At 53.5% G+C, this 19,350-nt stretch overlaps 7 protein-coding genes across 7 annotated transcripts; 5 read left to right on the forward strand and 2 right to left on the reverse strand.

The window, feature by feature from the left end:
• The first annotated feature begins 786 nt into the window (after positions 1-786).
• PV07_09934 (uncharacterized protein) lies at positions 787-3,149 on the forward strand. Its single transcript, XM_016397231.1, has one exon. The coding sequence runs from the start codon at positions 1,143-1,145 to the stop codon at positions 2,205-2,207; it is 1,065 nt and encodes a 354-aa protein (XP_016244422.1). The 5' UTR covers positions 787-1,142; the 3' UTR covers positions 2,208-3,149.
• Positions 3,150-3,667: 518 nt separating this feature from the next.
• PV07_09935 (uncharacterized protein) lies at positions 3,668-6,581 on the forward strand. Its single transcript, XM_016397232.1, has 2 exons — positions 3,668-3,878; positions 4,012-6,581. Exon 2 carries the CDS (start codon positions 4,051-4,053, stop codon positions 6,310-6,312), a length of 2,262 nt encoding a protein of 753 aa, XP_016244423.1. The 5' UTR covers positions 3,668-3,878; positions 4,012-4,050; the 3' UTR covers positions 6,313-6,581.
• Positions 6,582-6,864: 283 nt separating this feature from the next.
• Positions 6,865-8,295, forward strand: PV07_09936 (uncharacterized protein; the record flags this gene model as incomplete). Its single annotated transcript, XM_016397233.1, has 1 exon — positions 6,865-8,295. Exon 1 carries the CDS (start codon positions 6,925-6,927, stop codon positions 8,293-8,295), a length of 1,371 nt encoding a protein of 456 aa, XP_016244424.1. The 5' UTR covers positions 6,865-6,924.
• Positions 8,296-8,473: 178 nt separating this feature from the next.
• Positions 8,474-9,311, forward strand: PV07_09937 (uncharacterized protein). Its single transcript, XM_016397234.1, has one exon. The coding sequence runs from the start codon at positions 8,556-8,558 to the stop codon at positions 9,255-9,257; it is 702 nt and encodes a 233-aa protein (XP_016244425.1). The 5' UTR covers positions 8,474-8,555; the 3' UTR covers positions 9,258-9,311.
• Positions 9,312-10,764: 1,453 nt separating this feature from the next.
• PV07_09938 (uncharacterized protein) lies at positions 10,765-11,732 on the forward strand. The gene is made up of 2 exons (XM_016397235.1): positions 10,765-11,172; positions 11,260-11,732. Exons 1-2 carry the CDS (start codon positions 10,938-10,940, stop codon positions 11,439-11,441), a joined length of 417 nt encoding a protein of 138 aa, XP_016244426.1. The 5' UTR covers positions 10,765-10,937; the 3' UTR covers positions 11,442-11,732.
• Position 11,733: 1 nt separating this feature from the next.
• Positions 11,734-12,603, reverse strand: PV07_09939 (uncharacterized protein; the record flags this gene model as incomplete). Its single annotated transcript, XM_016397236.1, has 2 exons — positions 11,734-12,087; positions 12,231-12,603. 2 exons carry the CDS (start codon positions 12,601-12,603, stop codon positions 11,819-11,821), a joined length of 642 nt encoding a protein of 213 aa, XP_016244427.1. The 3' UTR covers positions 11,734-11,818.
• A 4,844-nt stretch (positions 12,604-17,447) lies between these two features.
• PV07_09940 (uncharacterized protein) lies at positions 17,448-18,661 on the reverse strand. Its single transcript, XM_016397237.1, has 3 exons — positions 18,265-18,661; positions 18,064-18,199; positions 17,448-18,000 (listed from the first exon to the last, which is right to left on the reverse strand). Exons 1-3 carry the CDS (start codon positions 18,352-18,354, stop codon positions 17,741-17,743), a joined length of 486 nt encoding a protein of 161 aa, XP_016244428.1. The 5' UTR covers positions 18,355-18,661; the 3' UTR covers positions 17,448-17,740.
• Positions 18,662-19,350: the final 689 nt, after the last annotated feature.

The following is a 19,350-nucleotide window of genomic DNA, read 5'->3' on the forward strand; positions in this document are numbered from 1 at the left end:
AAGTGGAAAAGTGGACGGGGGCAAGCTGGATGCGAATGGCAATGGGGACAAAAATGGGGAAGCCTTGATTCTCGGCCTCGCCTGGCAGCGGGTCAGGATAGAGAGAGTGAGAGAGGGTAGAGAGTGAGCGTAGGGTGAGCCGAGAGTGAGTTGAGTTGAGTTGGGTGTGAGGTGAGGGAGTCAGTACGGAGTACCTAGTGAGTGAGTGACTTCTGACTTGCCTCTTTCTCGCATCCCCGGCTGCGCCTCGTGTCGTCGCCTTTGCCGTTGCTCTTCTTTCGTTCGCTCTTTGCCGAATTCGCCTCTTTTGCCCTTCTCGCCTCCTCCTGCTGCTGCTACTGCTGCTGCTGCTCCTCCTCCTACTCACAACAAAGATCATGATTCTGTAGATTGCTTGATTTGCCCGTTCGCTTCCTCGCTCACTCCATTCGGAAACACCCCCATGGTCATCCTATCTCCCCTTGCACCCCTCGCACATCCTCACATCCTCGCATCCTCGCATCCCCCAAAGCCCTCCTCGGGCCCTACCAGTAGTCACCCCCCCCCCCCCCAAAGTGGTTCCCATCCTTTCGTGTTTGCTGATGGGGAGACTGCGCAGGGCCCGTATCCACAATTTTTCTTTTTACCCATGTCTCCATCCAACTGCATAACGCTTGCTGCGCCTGACCGTCCAGGTCCCCATCTTTAGCTTTGTTCTCTCCAGCCTATCACTTCCGTGCATGACTGTTCTCCCTCTGCTGGATATAAGGTACGGCTCTCTCCTCCTTCTATCTCTTTGCCCTTTTCGTCATCCCCGCCCTTCCCGCCCTCTGCCCTCTACCCTCTACCACTCTTTCCCTCCACCATCACCACCTCTTCCCCTACACCTCATCTCCGAACCCTCTCTGCAAGGCGCGCACACTACTTCCCTCGTTGGGACCGCCACAGAGATACACTTCAAATCAACGCAATCACTCATCCAATTTACCCTGAGCCGTCTTTACGTCCTCTCTTATATTGTCTCGTCGCTTTCTGCCTGGTCAGCCCTTCCCTCCCCGTCATTGTCGAATGTCTCTGTGAGAAGAAGATCAATAAAGACACCCTGCATCTCTCCGTGGTAGGAGAGAGAATATCGCCATACAAAAAAGTTCAGTTAACTCATAATGCCGACAATATTATTACCCGCCTCGGCGGCTGCCTTTGCGCCGCGATCGACCTGCAATGTGGTGCTCAACACAAAGGTCGAACCCTGGTTGACGGCCACCCTCAAGCGGATCAACAAGATCAAGCGACCTCTCAACAGTGTGCCTCAGCACACTCGATGTCTGACTGAGACTCTGTCATCGCCTAATGCCATCTGGTCACTGTGCTCACTAATGGTGCCCAAGGCGCCCGAGACGGAGTTGAGGAAAGATTCCAATCCTCTGGTGGAAGCCCTGTTCAACTATCAACTCATCCACATTGAGGCCTACGTCGTGCATGTCGACATGGTCTCGCAGAACGAGGTCGCCTTCAAGCTGACAACAGACACTATTGATTCGCTGGTCGAGTATCACAAGGAAGTCTTCTCTGTCGACACCAACGCCAACACCTGGGAATGGTCGGAGAAGGAACAACAGCTCAAGAAACTGCAGGAAGAGTTTGTGCAGGCGGCCAACAAGTTTGTCTATCGGACGAGCGCCCTCGCCCTGGAAGGCATGGAGGAAGACGGTGCTGGCGAGCTGCTTTGCGGCCGAAGCGACGAAGTGCGCACCGCCATCATGGGTCTCTTCGTGCCTCTCCTCCCTCCACCTCCGAGGATCGTCGATGTCATCCGCCCTACTCCTCTGCTCCCCAGCTCGACGGGCACGGAACAATGGTGGCCGTCACAGCATCTGCAAGCCATCCAGCCCGCTCCCGTCGAGGCATGGAAGATTGTCCCGTCAAGCCCCAGCCCCGTCTCATCTTGTGACTCGCACCACAACATTTGGTCGAGCGTGGGCGTGAACGAGATCCAACTCCCATCGCCAACGCCCTCCTTCAGCCAACCTTACTCTACAGCGGCATACAATACATCTCAATACTACAGTGCTCCTGCCTACAGCGCTCCAGTCACAACATCGTCATTCGCGCCCCTTCCTCTACCAAGCATGCTCACTCCACAACCCTGCAGCACGTCTGCGGGCCTGAGCACGTTCGGGTGGGATCGGTACCAAGAATACACGATGCCGTATGCCACTGCCATGTAAACGACTCGGATCCAGCACATCGGCTTCCGTTTCGCCTACACAATATTCTTCAAGGTTGATCGCCGTCAACCAGCTGTCTTCTTAAGGACATCCACAGTCGGCTGATAAGGAGCGGCACGAGTCTGCGGGTACAAAGATCTTGAGCATTTGAGCAAGGAGTTAATTGATCGAACTTTAGCGACACAAGGATACCACTCTGCATTTGACACGGGCTATACGGGACACGGGACATGGAATAATATTGGGACAGGGTTGATCTTCCAGCAAGCGTTGTGATTGATTTTTTTTTGTCTGCTAATCTCCTATGTTGAGTATTAGTTCGTGGGTTTTGGACTATACATCAGCGGCAGGTCTGGCTGGATGGAACACAGAGATATCCCTGGGTTGGATACAGTCCCGCATTTTCGCAAGATCGGAATGCCTCGCGGCAGGTATGCAAGGTTTGGGATACATGCTAGGATCTCTTTTGGCAATGCCGTGGTGACCTCGAGGTGATGCAATGGCTGAAGCGAGTCCTCTGCGCTGCACAACTCGGACACCCGTCCCTACTACATCTGATGATGCCACTGGTTGGCACTGAAGAGAGCGGGAACAACGGCAGGGTGGTGAGACGTCGCGTCTGGCATGTGACGACTGCTGCCTTACTGCGCGATATCTGTTTGGAGGCTCCAAGGGCATGATCGGGGCCGTGTTTCGATGGCACGCCTGTGGCGTGTGCGAACGTCCTGTTTGAGTCCGTGACTTGGATGGGCGCTCCCCGAGACTGTCTTTGGTCCCTTGGATACGATGGAGTGTGGTTTATAGGGTCATCTCCTATATCCTCGACCCGGTGTCGAGGAAGCTTGCTCCACTGGATGGAGAAGAATCGGATGCTGGACCTTGAGGTAATGCCTCAATACATAAAGATAATCTAAAAATATGAACATCTTCTCTGCCTCTTCACCTCTACACCCCTGTCCTTGCCTTGGCTCCTGGCCTTCTCTTTTATTTTACACCACTTTGTAGACCGGTCTCACCACAGTCTCGGAAATAGATCTCACTGTGGCTGGGAATATATCTCACTCTGCGCGAGCCTGCTGGTAACTCTGCCTGGCCGGGTCTCTACGCATGTTCTCTGTAGAGAGCGGATGGGCGGGCGACGAGCGCACCATATTGCGACACGGGGAAGCGTAGCCGACAGCCACACTGACTGAGCCATGCCCAGTAGATACCCGCCCAGTTATGTAACATGGTGGCCACGGCTGGTACGTGTACTTGTAGGTAGCCTACAGAGTCCATAGTGGGCTAGTGAGCCAAGTGGCCACGCCCCGGCCTCGCCTAAAAGCGCCTATGACGATAACCAACGGGGCACCAAGGCCCAGAGACCTTCATCTCCCGGGCCCAGCCACGCCAGTCCAATCGAAGACCGATCGTCTGTCTCCCACTAACACCTGCCAGGTAATCCTTTCTCAGAAGTGCGCCCCCGTCATCGTGACCTTTACCCTCAATGGCGCGCGGCACTACCATGAACCGGGGGAAACCAACCGCACGTTGCTCAGTCATCATCAACATCTTCTCATATCAGCGGTGTCCCCATTTACTCCAAACTGCTGTTCCCAGCTTGTGCCTATGCGCATTGACTTCACAAAGATCGAATCAGATGTCGGGTCCCCAAGCTCGCCGTCCTCTCCGGTAAGGACTGGCTCTACTGTCCCGCGGCTCTCAAATCGCAGTGACGGCATATTGAAGTTGCCCCTCATCTGCCGCAATGTCCACCGCATAGCCACCACCTCGTCTGTACAGCTCTTCACTCACCAGCAGGCAGAGCTATCTGATCATATAAACGCCTCGGGAGATCCTCTCCATGATGGTGAACCTCCACGATTCCCTCAAGGCTCTTGCTCCCTGCAGATTCTCGGACATCCCGCAGAAGCATGATGAGCTAGATCCCTTCTTATCCGACCTCTTCTCTCAAGTCCAGACGATAGTCGAGTCCATACCCATCCCCGATCCTGATCCTACTCACCGACATCGTTCACACACCACGGGCTCAATCACCGCCAGCAGTGCCTCCGAAATATTCACCTCGTCCGCCCGGAGCTCCCCTCCGGCCCCGGAATATGCAGCCCTGCAACATGAGTGGGGGAAGCCTATAAAGCTTGCGGCGAAAGAGAACCCGCTGGGTATAGCTGTCTACAAATTGGCGAGCAAGGACGGAAAGGGCTCGTGGTTCGCTCGAAGGAGCGTGCATGAAGGGCTTGGCTTCAATCGCTTTAAGCGCGGGTTCGAGCGGGAGTTTCCCACTTCGCTCGCTGTCCAAGGAAAACCTGGTGAAGGGAATGTCAGAGGTATAGGCGCAGAGACGAAGGTTGAGGAAATCACGGTGCCAAATCGTGGAAAGATCGAAGTATATCGCCTCAGTGCTCAGTTCCCAGGACCTACCACTCCCCGTGATTTCGTCACTCTTCTGGTTACATCGTCCAAGGCAATTAAGCACCATGCGGACTCCCATAAAGCACCTGATCTGGTCCCGCGGCATTACATGATCGTTTCTAAACCATGTGACCACCCCGAAACGCAGCCTCAGAATGGCTTCATTCGTGGCCAGTATGAATCGGTAGAGTTCATTCGCGAGGTTCCCAGAAAGCTCAAATCCACTATGTCATCGACGGATTTGGGTCACTTGAGCCACCATCGAGCACCCTCACCGTCGCTTGAGAAAGACGTCCTAAGACACAATGCAGAGAAGCACGCAACGGACGCTGACCCGCACCACCAGGACGACCATAGACATTTGAGAGTCGATACCCACGGCTCGGGACTCAGGGAACCCTCTCCAGGCAGCAGAAAGAGGAGCGTTACGGTCGATGCCCCTGGGAGTCCTATCAGAACTCCTGATCCCGCTGAACCCTTTGACCCCGAAGAGAACCCCGTTGAATGGATCATGGTTACTCGAAGCGATCCAGGGGGCAGTGTTCCTCGATTCATGGTCGAGAGGGGCACTCCTGCAAGCATTTGTGCAGACGCCCTGAAGTTCCTGGACTGGGCTTGTCAAAGAGAGGACGACGAAGATGACGCTGACAGGACCGAACAACGACCTAATGGCCGGCGGCGTGAAAGCTTTGCCAGCTGGGAAGCAAACGGGACCCTTGCTGGGATTAAGGAACACGAGGAGAGCCTTCAAGCCATTGGGCAATCACCACCCAGTACACCGAAAGCGTCGGCTGCTCATGCACCAGTGTTAGATGAGAGTGGCTCAATTGAATCTCCGCCGGATACGCCCGCCTCATCTTCCAGTTTGTTGAATACGGTGACGGCCGCCATCAACTCGTACGCTCCACAGACAGTCCGCGAACATCTACCTCAAATTGGGAACCCCGAAGTCGATGGCCAGCAGGATATAACCAAGGAAGAAATACAGCAAGGGGATAATCCGGATGGCGACGACGATGACGCCTCCACGATTTCAACCACTTCATTTGCGTCTGCCGACTCGCACCTGACGTCCGAAGAATCCCCCTCAGTTTCTTCCAAGTCCCTCTCGGAGCAGACCGACAGTCTACTCCTCCAGCAGCATGACAAAGAAATGGCGAGACTCTCGGAACGCAAGGCAGCCGTGGATGCCAAATTTGCAAAGCAGCGTGAAAAGCTCACAAGCCAAGCGAGTAAAGACACGGAAAAGGAGCAGCACGCACTGAGGAAGGCGGAGGAGAAACACCAGCGGGAACTCAAGAAACATGAAGAAAGGTATCACAAAGAAGTTGCCAAACTGGAGCAGAAGAGAAAGAAAGAGGCGAAGAAACTGGAGGAGAAGAAACGCAAACAAGTTGACAAGGACGAAAAGTCACGTCTAGCCAGAGAACGGGACGAGGCAAGAGCCGAGCTGGAGCTCCTGAAAAAGGAGCAAGAAATGCTCACCCGCCAGATCGGGGAACTGCAGAGAGAGAATACCACCCTGACGGCCCGAATAGGGAAACTCGAGGGAAGCGGCACGTCAATCGAGAGTCCGGCCGGTGGCACCAATAGATTCAGAGCCATGACGTTGGGACAGGAGAGTCGCGGGCGGAGTTCGAGTCTGATGAATCGGAAAAAGGACAAGGGAGACACGAGTAGCCAGCATTCATGACCAGCGGATGTAGCTTTGCAACCGTCTTCTGTCCTGGAGGAAAAGTTCATCGAGGGTCAAACTGGGGAAGACGCACACCGGACAAGGCTGGCGGCGATCTGGCAGATTTCTTGAACGTTGAGTCTCTTGCTTCCGCTTGGCGGCGAGGAATGGTCAAGTCAGATATGTATATATGCAGCCCATTGACCATCTCCCTACGCTGGGCTTGATGTTCCTTGTCTCACATGTCTATTTATGAGACAGTAAATTCAATCTACTATCAAAGATCACAGCCTGATAGAACCGCCACGTGACACTCCTCAGCACCGGTGATTCCTGCAACCATCTGGTCACATCGTCCATCTCGTCCTCGACATTGCCCACATTGCTGGATCGTAATCCATCTCTTGAATACACGTTCGTGGTGGCACAAAAGGGCGTCGATGTCGCCATGCCTCGACCTCGACCTTATCGCCCCATTACCCGCCCTCGGTGCGGACATTTCCGCTGTTCGTCGTGGTTTGCTTCAACATCCGAAGGCCAAGAAACATCTTGATGTTGCCAACAACAAAGCTTGAACTCGTTCGTGGATATTGTTCTCGCTTACAAGTCTTGTTTGGAAGTAATAGCAACATGCCGCTGCCCCAGGCCAACCCGATGCCGCCGTATTGGCTCTCGTACGCATCCAATCTGTCGAAACATCGCACAACCGAGTACCTCCCTCAAGAGGCCGATGTCGTGGTGATTGGTTCAGGGTATGTCGGCGCTGCCTGTGCCTACCACATCCTCGAGAAGGACGATGGCAAGAGACCTTCAGTCGTGATACTCGAAGCCCGAGACGTGTGCTCGGGAGCCACGGGGCGCAATGGCGGGCATCTCAAGCCCGATGTCTATTTCAATGCAGCGCTCTACGAAAGGATGTATGGGCCGCAAGTCGCGGAGGAGTTGACGAGGTTTGAGACGCAGCAAGTCACGGACGTCAAGAGATTGGTTGAGAAGGAGCAGATCGATTGTGATTTCGAACTCACACGAGCCATCGATGTGTTTGTTGACCGTCGAGTTGCCGAACCCACGATCGCGGCGTATGCGGACATGAAAGCCAGAGGATATCGTTTCCCAGATGACCTCCACTTCATTGGAGACCCCAAGAAGGCCGAGCAGGTTTCGGGGGTCAAAGGGGCGCTCGCCGCCTTTACATTCACCGCGGGATCGATTTGGCCTTACAAACTGGTCTCCCATCTTCTCCGCCGCTGCCTGGAGTGGGGAGCGAACATTCAAGCAAATACTCCCGTCACAGCGATCTCGGACGCACCTGCCAGCGATGGACGATGGATTCTGAGAACTCCCCGAGGAGAAATCAGAGCGCGAAAAGTCATCGTGGCTACGAATGCATATCTGTCGGCATTGTTGCCCGAATTTGGCGACAAAATCACCCCAGCTAGAGGAGTCGCATGCAGAATCGCCGTGCCGGAGCTGGGAAAGACGGCCCCTCACCTGAACAACACGTATAGCATCAGGTACGGGCCCCAGGAGTACGACTATCTGATCAGTAAGACAGACGGCAGTATCGTCGTTGGTGGCGCAAAACAAGTCGTCCTCCTGAACGACTCCTACTGGCGTAACAACACTGATGATTCACAATTGATCCCCGGTGCTGAGAAATACTTCACTGGCTACATGCAGCGAATGTTTCACGGCTGGGAAGACTCGCAGGCGAGGATCACGGACATCTGGACAGGCATCATGGGCTACTCTTCAGATCTCATGCCCTGGGTTGGGGAGGTACCTGGAAAACCTGGCATCTTTGTGAGCGCCGGCTTCACCGGTCATGGCATGCCCCGAATCCTCGGTTGTTCTGTCGCAGTTGCGTCGCTAGTTCGGGGAGATGCGAAGCATTTGAGTCAGACGGGGTTGCCGGCGCCGTATTGGATCACGAAAGACAGGCTGGGGTCGAAAAGGAACATCGCCCGCGAGTATATGGCGGGCTCTCGACCCTCGCTATAAGCGGGACATATCGAGCTATACCGAAGATCGTTAGTCAAGTGGCCAGGTACCACGGGATTGGACCGGACAAAGCTGTCTCAGCTCTGACCTTGCGATATCAGGCAACAGACCCAGCTGTGTGTATAAAAATGCTCAGCGCTCCCCAGACAGATCTGATTGCGCTCCTGTCTACCTAGTTCTTCATTACATTTTGACCCCCCCTCCCCCTCCCACAATATCTTCATTTCAAATCTGCGGGGCCTCTGAGATCTGTTGACATCATGGCATCCCCTCCGACGTTGATCCATATACAAGGCCACGCCACCATCACCACGACCGCACAGCGAGCGGTGCTGAATCTAGCCGCCTCCGACACAGGCTCGGACAAGGACCAAGTCTCCGGCCACGTGGTGTCGACCGTGAACGAGATCCAAGGCGACCTGGACCAGCTGTGTCCGCGCCTGGAGAACGGCGACATATCCCCCGCGGCGCCCGTGAGCTTCTACTCGATCGCCTCGCTCTCCATCTCCGCGGCGGACGAATACAACGGCAAAGGCGTCCGGCTGGAGAAGAAGCGCTACAGCGCCAACTCCAACATCGCCATCCACTTCCGCGACTTTGCCTGTCTGGGCCAGATGGTCGTCCGCCTGTCGAGCATGCCGCACGTCGAGCTGCGGGGCATCGATTGGCAGCTGGAGGATGGGAGGAAGGCCGAGCTGGACGAGCAGGCCCGGTTGAAGGCGCTGCAGCACGCCATCTCCCGGGCCCAGGCGTACGGGACCAAGATCGGCAGGGACAAGGTCACTTGCGTCAAGATCGAGGACGTGCAGGACAGTTGGCCGATGGGCCGGGTCATGCAGACCAAGCGGAAGGTCACGAGCTCTGCGACTTTTGAGGTTGGCGTGGGCATCGAGTTCGAGCCGCAGCTTGTCGAGGTCAACGCAACGCTCGCCGTCGAATTCCACGCCGAGAACTACTTATAAGAGGAGGAGGGTTGGGTCAATACCACCGCCACTACTACTACTACTACTACTACTACTACTACTACTACTACTACTACTACTACTACTACTACTACTACTACTACTACTACTACTACTACTACTACTATGTCACTTACAACTCCAACGGTCGGCCCAATACATAGTGTGATGAGTACTGCTTAGTATCCGTGAGAGTTTTGCAGCTTTGTTTAGCTGCTCATCCGCACACTATTACAATCACGGGTGCTGAAATGAGGTGAGGTTTCAAAGTCGCCCGCACTTCGCTACGCTATGAACCCTATCCTTAAATGGTGTATGTTACTCTCTCCCAAACCTATACATAGTACTATGTGCTTACTAGTTTAGTTATAGTAGTCCCCGTATGCTTTTCGCTATTTTGTAACCCAACATATGTTACATAGGCGAGACAAATTGGAACCGTGACTGCATCTGACTCGTGTCAGGCTAGGTCTGTGTCCAAATCGATTTCGGAGCCAGTCTACAGTAGACATCCGTTGGACTAGCTTCGGCACCCCCTGGGAATGAGGAGCGCCAGCTGTATGCCAACTACTGTAGCTAATAGGAATACTATCCTCTCAGTCGCGTAGGGGATCTTCAGGTTGGTGAGGGACTCGGTGAAGGCAAATGATTTGTGTAGCAAAGTGGTCGACCTGTCCACTTAGTTCTCTAAGAGTGTTCACAGTCGGCCACTGTAAAAACACTGAGAATGAGGAAGTCGGGGACTCCTTCCGGAGGTGGTTGCGCTTGAGTCATAGGGGGAAATTGCGGCGTGCTCGGAAACGCGACACCAAATTCGCCGAATCGGGAAGCAACAGCCCAGGTCGACTCGCACCTCCCAATCCGTCCTATTTATTTCTTGCTGTCAGTCCTCTCTACCATTATTCACAGGGCAGGATTGCCACAGAGACCAGACGGCGCGGTTAACTTCATTATCTCTCTCACCTTCTGCTTTACACTAGTAGTACAATATGGCAGGTCTGGCCTCCACCACTTTGCGTCCTTGAGGATGGGTCGATCGGCTTGGAAGGGGTCCTCCCTCTGACTACCACGTGCGGAATAGTAGGACCATTGTAGACGGTAGTGTTCTTACCTTACGTACGAGTGATTTGTGGGCTCTCCCCGCGATTTGGCTTACTCTGTTCCGCCCGGTCGAGGGCCCTCGTCCTGTCCAAAGTCATCGTGCAGCAGCAATCAGGCACCTCCAGGCAGCAAGGTGGGATTGCCCAATCGCCAAGCCGGTTTGTCAGCTGGTGCCTGGCGCGGCGTGCGTGGCGCCCCAGGCCAAGCGACCTGGCTAGACCCGAGATGGGGAGAGCGCGACCGAGCACGAAATTGACGCGCCCACACGTGAGGTGAGGGCTCGTTTTTGTGAGTAATGGAAGTTACACGGACGGAGGGTCCGGGGTTCATATGAGGAGTAATCGTGGATGGCACTTGGGAACGTGGTATATGAGTGGATGTTTCCTTTCCTCCTGCTCTCCGGTCTCAAGACAACAGCTTCACATTAAAAGCCATCGCATTGAAGGAACTTGACGACCTGAACTGACTGACTGTGATCACTGATCCACTCCCCCCGCCATCTCGCCATCTTGTCCATCGTAACACTGCTGGCACCTCTTCCCCCTCCCTTTTCCCACCATCAGTGTGCATCTCATCAAAATGTCGATCCACCACATGTCCTACTCGGTGCATTTCAGCAAAGTCGACGATGAGGTCGCCTTCCTCCTCGCCGCCTTCGGACACATGGGCTTGAAGGAGTTCCTGCGCCCCGTCCCAGGTGTTGTCGGCTTGGGCGAGTCGGCACCCTGGTTGTGGATTGTCGGCGTCGAGGACCGTCAGCCCATTCCTGATGACACCAAGATCTTGAGAAACCATGTTGCCCTACAAGCTAAAGGTATGAACTGCTGTACGGGTGGTGGTGGTGCTGTTTTTCGTTCTCACCGATCGAATCGGCTGACGAGAACTGACCGCGGGTGTCTAGATCAAGCACAGGTCGATGCATTCCATGCCGCGGGGCTCAAGGCTGGCGGGACGGACAACGGCGCACCAGGCCTGCGGCCCGAATACCACCCAAATTACTACGCAGCCTTCCTCCTCACTCCCGGGGGCCACAACATTGAATGTGTCGCGTATCCTCGCGCTGATAGTAGTGCGACGAATTGACGGTCCCTACCGCCTCCGGCCTGGCTTGGGGTCGCTGGTGCTGGGAAGGAGGCAGGACACCTAATGCGAGACGATGCTGGGGACACGAACTCGCCTGGGCCCTTGCAGAGATTGAGTCTGGAGTCTATCAGCGGAGGGCGTGGCCGGGGGAAAGGGAACGCCTCCCGGATCTGGGGTATGTATATACGATACTAGCAGAAGTTCCTAGCATGGTTGGGATGTAGTTGGAGGAGGGCAATCAATAGATTCGATTCAAATTGGCCTGTCTCGTGTCCAGGAAATGAAATATCCCATCAAGCCTCGCCTTTCAAAGCTTCAAGTTCTTCGCTGCTAGTACTATATTTCCAAATCGCCACCAGGTTGAAGTTTGCCATTCATTATTGGAAGAAGCTGCTCGTCGTCGCTCCGCTCTTCTTCCCCTCCTGATACGTCGCGCTGAGCTGGTCGTACATTTTCTTGACCCGTTCCAGCTCGCCCTTCAGCTTCGTCCTCGCCCCTTCGTCCTCGACGGAGTCGATTAGCTCTGCCAGCGATCGCGCGGTGAAGAACTTGTTTTTGCGGTTGTACAGTGGCTTGGCCGCCAGAGTCTCCTCCGTGTCGCCTGGCGAGGGGACCTGGTAGACGGACTTCAGGATGTCGATGTCGTCTGATGGAGTTCAAGTAGTCAGCTACTAACAATACACACACCCAGTATTTCTCGGTAGAGAAGTTCTGATCGGCGCCAAATCGTACATAGTCCTTCCTGCATGGGAGTTGGGGAATACCATCAGCGGTGGCATTGGAACTTACAGGGAATGGCAAAGAGGTCCCGACTGTCCTCGTACGTGAACATGTAATAAAACTCGTTGAACCCGGACCAGGTGATGCCGCTCAGGCACAGCGAGCAGGGCTCGTGCGTCGCGAAGAAGACGCAGTCCTTGGTCTCGGGCCGCTGCTCGCGCGGCAGCTGGAAGAACTGCTGGATGCAGTTGATCTCGCCGTGCAGCAGCGGCGACTCGCGCTCGTTGTTGGTCGAGGCGATGACGGTCCCCAGCGTCGCGCGGTCCAGCACCGCCGCCCCGAACAGCTTCGACCCCTGCGACACTTGCTTCGCCGTCAGCGGGATGATGGATTTCTCGGTTGTCGAGAGGAGCGCCGTCGCCAGGTCTTGGGGTCGTGGCATTTTGGGGGGGGTCTTGGCTTCAAGCGCTAATAGTACAATGGAATATAGTTCTAGTGGTAGTATTCGAGAGTGTGTTGGGGTTATTGAGAGGGAGATGAGACTGTCGGATCTGTACGATGGAGGAGGCACTCAAACTGGGAAGTTACATATATACTAGTATTTTTCCGGTTCCCAAGTCACAGTTTGCGCTGCTGGTATCGCTTTCATGCTCCGGGTGCGTGCGAAGCAGAAGTCGTATTCAAAGTTGTCGCCTCGATAAGAGTCAAAGAGCTTGAAAACGGATCCAATCGCGCCAAAGTCAAAGATTTTGTGGGTGCGGAGACCGCCGAAGCGCGCCCTGGACTGAATTGTAGGAGCGATCATCTTTTAAAATATTATTACCGTTTCTTTTTCTTTCCTCTGGATTTTCCCACAGATGTGTTCTCGATGACCAGGAGGAATTCATAGGTCCAGAATTCCTGCATAGTACGCATGTCCACTGGTAAGCGGCCGTGCCTCTCTCTCTAGAATCGAATACTATGTAGTTCAATGCCGCCGATGTGCCCGTCAGACTTGACGATGATAGCCGCCTCCCCTTCAACAACTCTCTGCAGCAGATCGAGAGAGTCCGATATCTCAAATGGTTGACCCGTCCATACCATGTACTTCTCACCGTTGCGAATATGAGCAGTCTCCAAGCTGCCATATCGCGCCCTGGCTGGACAAAGTCGTCATCGTCAATTGACGGTGCGGGAAGACGGTGCTTTGTGTAAGACTGGAGTCCTCGGCTGCTGCGAGTGAAGCTCGACCAAGAACTGAGTCGTCAAAGGCAAAGCGGCGTTGAGGCGAGGTGAGGAAGGTCGAAGCCAGGCGGATGCCTGGTGCACAGAGCTAGATGCGGAACTGGCCAAGTACGGGCATCTCGAGTTGGATATCGACTGTGTTGGCGTATCGACTTCTGTTAGGATGACCTTTGGCAAGCAACTCTTTGCGCAGCGCATACAGCATGCTGTGGATAGTATAGCACTGCCAGGCGTGAATGGTCAGGGTGTGGTCCATCAATATCAGAACTCAGAGACTGTCAACTTTGCACACTCGCAGTGGGATAGCCGCTACCACAGCGTAGACAGGCAAATCAATTGATGGACCCGATCTTTTGCATCTGTATTGTCAACATGGGCACCTCGTTGCATTCTGGTACCCATTGACCCCACCGAGTCCACGGTGCTTCATGGCAATAGCCGCGGATGCAGCTTCTTCTATCTCTCATGCCCACCTGTTTGCAAGCAAAAATACTATTGCGTGATCATGCTATTAGAACATGCTACAAGGCCTTGGTTTATTGAGGGTACCAAGGTTACCAGATATGTAGGGGGAAGCAAGTAAGAGTCGGAAATGCTGACGGAGCACGCTGTTGGAAATTCCGTCCGAAGAGATCACGGGAAGGAGAGATATGAGAAGATGATGGTATTGTGAATCTTGAATGGGGTGAACGTGCCAATATGTACCTCTACCCACGTCAAACCGACCTAAACGATACGAATATGCGTCTGGAATCGATGAAAGAGCCATGAGACACTCAAATTTGGCTACTTACAGATCGCTCGTGCCTCCTATATCTGCTTTCGACATCGCGCAGACTGCTTTACCAGACCTTCTAGTTGACTTCCTCCAATTCTCCAGTCTTAATGTCAAACACAAATCCCCGAATGTTGGATTTCAATGACTCTGGAACAAGTGGCGAGTCCTTCAAGAAAGCGATGCTCTTCTTCACATTGTCACTGAGGGACCTGTCAAGGCTGTATCAGTGATGTGGTACCGCTAAGGAAGGGTCTCGTGCTTACCCCGTGATTTCACCAAATGTCATATTGTCAATTTCAGCCTTAGCGTCTGGTGCACGCTGGGCCAATTCTTCCTTCACCACCGCATCTCTAAAATGGGTTGCTCCGCAATCTACACAGACGAGCATCAGCCGGGGCATCGGTCCGTGAAGGAGATTCCCCCGGGGCCACTTGAGGTGCAAATCACCTACCTGTATGTTGAACGATGATGGCTTCCTTGAAATGTACGAGCGAGTCGATGGAAAGGAGGTGGTTCAAGACATATTGCGCATTCCCTCCAGCGACTCTCAAGACCACCGCCTCTACACACGTACCGTCAGCAAGCATGTCTCTACCAGTCCCACATCCATTCAGCTCACCCAAGGTTTTCAGCTTGAAGATGTTCTCAGGAATGCACCGTGGGTCGGCGCAAGTGACTGTAAACGGAATCAGCATTTCAAGCACAGCATTCTCGGAGCGGTGGTTCTCACTGATCACGATCTGAGGGAGGTCGTTGCCTGACTTTATGATCTCCTCAAAGGTAGGGATTGGTTGGTGGTCCTTGACACTTGCCCTGCCGAGGTTAGCCATGTTTTCGACAAGGCGAAATGGATTTCGGACGTATGGCGGTCGATGAGAGCTTGAGCAGTTAAAGCCATCCTTTAAGGTGCGTGTGCGATACAACGATCACTGCGGGTACCTCGGCGTGCCTGGTGACTTAAAATTGGTATTTGGAGGTATAGGTATTGATTTTTGGCCGTACCAAAGTTGTTTCTCGAGCGTCGAGCGATGGTCTAAATAGATGTCGGAAGCCCCAGAGGCTGGTTAGCGGCACTCGATTGCGCCATGACCCAAGGCCGTGTCCCGGCAAATGGGATCAGAACGCACTGCTGAGTAACAATGGCAATGATGTTGGGAACACGAAATTCGATGATGCCGGGCGTGAACCAGCCATTGAATGCTTGCACCGACTCTTTGAAGAGACCGCTTTGAGATTTGGTTACCTACCAGATGGAGCTAGCCTGGCAGCTACGCCTCTTTTCGGCAACCGAACCATGGTCTAGTCCATGAGCTATACCGGTTCCAGGCTATCGTACCCTTGTCAGGATGACTACTCAAGATTCCACCGCATTATTTCGCTCCAGTTGTATACCACAAATTGACCTCTCCGGGCTGATGGTTAACGGTAGTATTTGCTACGAGGTCGGCATCGTCTACCAGGACCTGGGGAGTCGGCTGGTCTGGATATCTCCAACACACCCGATGATGACCAAGAAGGAGAGATGAGCACTATATTGTCTGATTGTCTGTTACTGGATTTGCGAACGCATCCGACCGCGGTCGGGTAGACTACCAATGAATTGGTACGAAATCTATCCGCCTTCGCCATCAAAATAGAGCATATGCTAGGCTTCCCGCAGTCCAGCGAAAATTAGTAAGTCAAATCTCGACGATGCGAATCTCCCGGGCGGTCATTCGAGCATGTAGTCTCTGTGTGCTGGGCTAGCGACTGTGAGTGAACAAAGGAAGACATCCGCTTGACCCATATCAGGACGAATGCAATTAGCTTCCACAAAAAAGAGAAGCAGATGTTACAGACATTGGCATTATTTCCTTGTTGTCCGATGCTTCACATCTAGGTTTTGTGCCTTAAGCCGGTCTGATCATGCTCCACCAGGACTTTAACTACCAATATGAAGCCGCGAGAGTTTGAAAAGGGTAGCAGGAGCACCCTTTTTATTTACCTTCCCAGTGTGCCGTAGTCCTTTTGTTGTTTTGGACACCTGTCTCTCTCATAACGTAGCCAATGTATCCAAACGAGAAGCCGGAGACAAGACACCTACCTAATCGAGGCAACCTTCCTGTGTTGTACTTCTCTCGAGACCATAGCTTTTTATGGTGTCTCGTGGTAATGTAATGTTCTACGCATGTACTCGGACGCTCAAGCCGAATCGAGTGCCTTTGACAGCAGCAGTGCAACTGCGAAAGGCGGAAGGTAGTAGTCCTGAGATACAACCAAGCAGGATCGAGGTCGTAGTTTGCTTTGCTGGCCAACGAGGGGGACAGAATCTCCGTCAATCATATCGCTCTATTACCGCGAAGGTGCGGGTTATGTGATCTTGCATCTAATAGCGGAGTACATGATGTCGTTGAAAGACTTAGAATAGCTTTGGCTGGTGCACCGCATTGCTGATTTTATTCGTGCTATACATGGACACGACGGGGCGCGCAGCCTGGGTAGTTCCCGGCTTCGAAAACGCCTTCATCAAATATATGACGTGTGAAAGGGGACATGATCCGAGAAAGGTCTGAGACCCGAAACCCTCTCAAATTCGACATGCTGCGGCGGCGGGGCGTCACTATACTACTACATACCCTAGATCCTTGCCCACCTGACATGCTGGCAGGATCCACAAACGGTCTGAATGAAATGTAAGATCTGATTGAATCACACCTGGATTTTATTACCGAGGCACGCCCATGCATGCGGAGGCCGGCAAGCTCTTTTGGCAGGCCAGAAGGCCACGCGAAAGGGATAGGCAAGTCACAGATCTAGATTGCCTATCAAGGATGGACACTCCGATCAGGGCCAAAGTCGATTGCTCATTGGATGGCGAATTGGCTGGGACACGTCCCCGGCAAAATATCACATATCAGCTGTATGGTGTCTGAGACAACCACCTCACCACCCCATGTCGAGGGAATGTTTCAGTTCGGATTCCAGTCTTCTTAGAGGAAGTAAGGCTGTACACAATACATAGTATTAGGAGATCCTGACCACATACCGGTCTTGACGAGGCTTAGCACTACAATGCCGTCCCTTTTCGAACCAGACCAGATCGAGGGAGAACAAGTGCGTGTGTTGTTGTTTCGACTGGGGATTCCAAATTCATGACCTTTGCCCATTAAATCTAGGCTGTGCAACGTCGACTCAAAAATGATACGGAATCATCAGATGTCGCGCTGAGCGAGGATTGCCGGTTGACCGTTGCCCCGTACCGCATGGAGCTCCCTACGGCTGTTCCGTGACGGCATTACTACCAACGCAGTAGCCAAACCCCTTCGGAGCGTATAAGAAATGATTAGGATTACGGGTTACTACGTACAGAAACAGAATATCCAAAGAGACCATCCACTCATTTCCCAGCAGTCCTAGGGCTGTTTTGGTATTGTAGCGGTAGTACTACCCATTTTCCATTTCGCATCATAACCTCGTAAACATTGTCGACTCATATGGTAGTGGTACCGACCAGTATCCATTCAGATATCTTCCTCGGGCCATGTTCTCTCTCACCTTTCAATTATCCAGGCATAGTCATTCTCTTGTCCCCCGCCCTTTACAGTATGGCGGCAACACCCAGTCCAACTACACCTGCAACACCTGCCCACTGCTGTTTCAAAATCTGTGCGCCACCGGTATAGGTTGCAGCTGGAGCGCCGCTCGCTGGCACATAGCTGCTGGTCAAGGTCGCGGAAGCCGATGCTGGGGCACTAGTGGAGCTGAGAGTGAAAGTTGGTCCGGCAGTAGCAGAGGCCGTGGGAAGGGTAATGCTGACGCCTGCCTGGCCGCAGAAAGTTTCGGCAAATTGTAGAGTTGCTGGAGGGAGCGAGGAATCAGCTTCATACTCCACACTGACAGTGCGAAGAGGACTGAGCTTACCAGCGATGTCAGTGGCATTGCAAGCAGTAGAGATGCACGAGTACACTCCACTCAGGAAACTGCTCGCCTGGCAGATGCAGGCAGCATCGGTGGTTGCACAGCCGGTGCTGGAAATGGCGTTGAGGGCACAGCTCACCTACTCTGGCATCAGTCATGTCTGCGAATATTCACTCCTACTGGTGTGGCATGCATGATACGTACCGCGCATGTAGGGAGAGTAGAGAGATCTTGCGACGCTGCAAGATGGAGGAAGGATGAGAGCCCGACAGCAGCGAGAGCGAGGAAGCGCATCTTGGCCAGGGTTCAGGTTCTGTCTGCGAAGCTAGTAGGAGCGGGTAGAATGATGATGATCCAACGATCGAGTCCACCTGAACAAGCTGTTTCGTATATGTTTGAGAGATGCTGTTCGCAATCAAGGAGCGAGTGTAGGATCGTCGGATCTGGAGTAGCGAGCGCCCAAATGTACGACGGATGGTGCAGTGTGACAAAGGAGGAGGTCAAGGAGAAGAAGTTCGCATTGGGGGAGGAGCTTGTTCCAAGTTTTATAGCTGTTGCTAACATTCGGCAGCTGATAGGTGGCACATCCCGTCCCAGAGCTGCTGGAGCTGCCCCATTGGGAGTGGGAAAGTTGAGGAGAAAAGGCCTAGAAACCCTTCCTAGGAAGGTGTTTGGGTTGCTTGGACTCTTGGGCTCAGCTTGCGCTGCTGCAAGCCAGGAGGATGAGCAAATGGGAAGCGGGAGAGTTGTCGATGTCTCAGGCACCCGATGATCTAGCGCCGACGCACGTTGTGAGGTCGGCGAATAAAACGACGTGGATCCCTGAGAAGTCGGGGGAGGATGGACGTACTCGCCTGCGGAGAGAATAGAAATTGATGGTGGCCAATCACCACCATCGAAAGCAGAGGAGAAGTTCAAGTGAAAGAGACCAAAAAGAGGGGAAAGATGGCAAGGCTTTTGGCGGGATTTGGCCAGGCCCGCGGACGGAAGCCGAGGTTGATTGGATAGAATGTAAAGTCGACGGCGCCTGTCCCGGTACCTCCTACAGCGTCATTACCAACTGAAAAAGGCAATCTGTAAGAGGAGCTAGAACTTACCCTTTATCGGCACAAGGTCTCAGGACTACCTACTTGTAGATAGCACTGCCGTCCGCCAAACCTTCGATGACACTACCGACTTGTAAGTGGTGTGCTTTTAGGCCAGGAGAGAAGAGGCAGGTAGTCACATCAAGGCACTAGTACTAATAAGGCGAATCCCGATTCACCGCCCGACAAGAGCCAGCTAAACCGC

This window comes from Cladophialophora immunda (genome assembly GCF_000835495.1).
Source record: "Cladophialophora immunda strain CBS 83496 unplaced genomic scaffold supercont1.6, whole genome shotgun sequence".
Lineage (NCBI taxonomy): Eukaryota > Fungi > Ascomycota > Eurotiomycetes > Chaetothyriales > Herpotrichiellaceae > Cladophialophora > Cladophialophora immunda.

What these genes read in the sequence shown, in the direction of transcription:
- PV07_09934 (XM_016397231.1), top strand. Translation starts at nt 1,143, where the DNA reads ATGCCGACAATATTATTACCCGCCTCGGCGGCTGCCTTTGCGCCGCGA.
- PV07_09935 (XM_016397232.1), top strand. Translation starts at nt 4,051, where the DNA reads ATGATGGTGAACCTCCACGATTCCCTCAAGGCTCTTGCTCCCTGCAGA.
- PV07_09937 (XM_016397234.1), top strand. Translation starts at nt 8,556, where the DNA reads ATGGCATCCCCTCCGACGTTGATCCATATACAAGGCCACGCCACCATC.
- PV07_09938 (XM_016397235.1), top strand. Translation starts at nt 10,938, where the DNA reads ATGTCGATCCACCACATGTCCTACTCGGTGCATTTCAGCAAAGTCGAC. An exon ending in TGTTGCCCTACAAGCTAAAG is followed by an intron (nt 11,173 to 11,259) that starts GTATGAACTGCT and finishes GCGGGTGTCTAG; the next exon opens with ATCAAGCACAGGTCGATGCA.
- PV07_09940 (XM_016397237.1), bottom strand. Translation starts at nt 18,354, where the DNA reads ATGCGCTTCCTCGCTCTCGCTGCTGTCGGGCTCTCATCCTTCCTCCAT. An exon ending in CTACTCTCCCTACATGCGCG is followed by an intron (nt 18,200 to 18,264) that starts GTACGTATCATG and finishes ATGCCAGAGTAG; the next exon opens with GTGAGCTGTGCCCTCAACGC. An exon ending in CAATGCCACTGACATCGCTG is followed by an intron (nt 18,001 to 18,063) that starts GTAAGCTCAGTC and finishes CGCTCCCTCCAG; the next exon opens with CAACTCTACAATTTGCCGAA.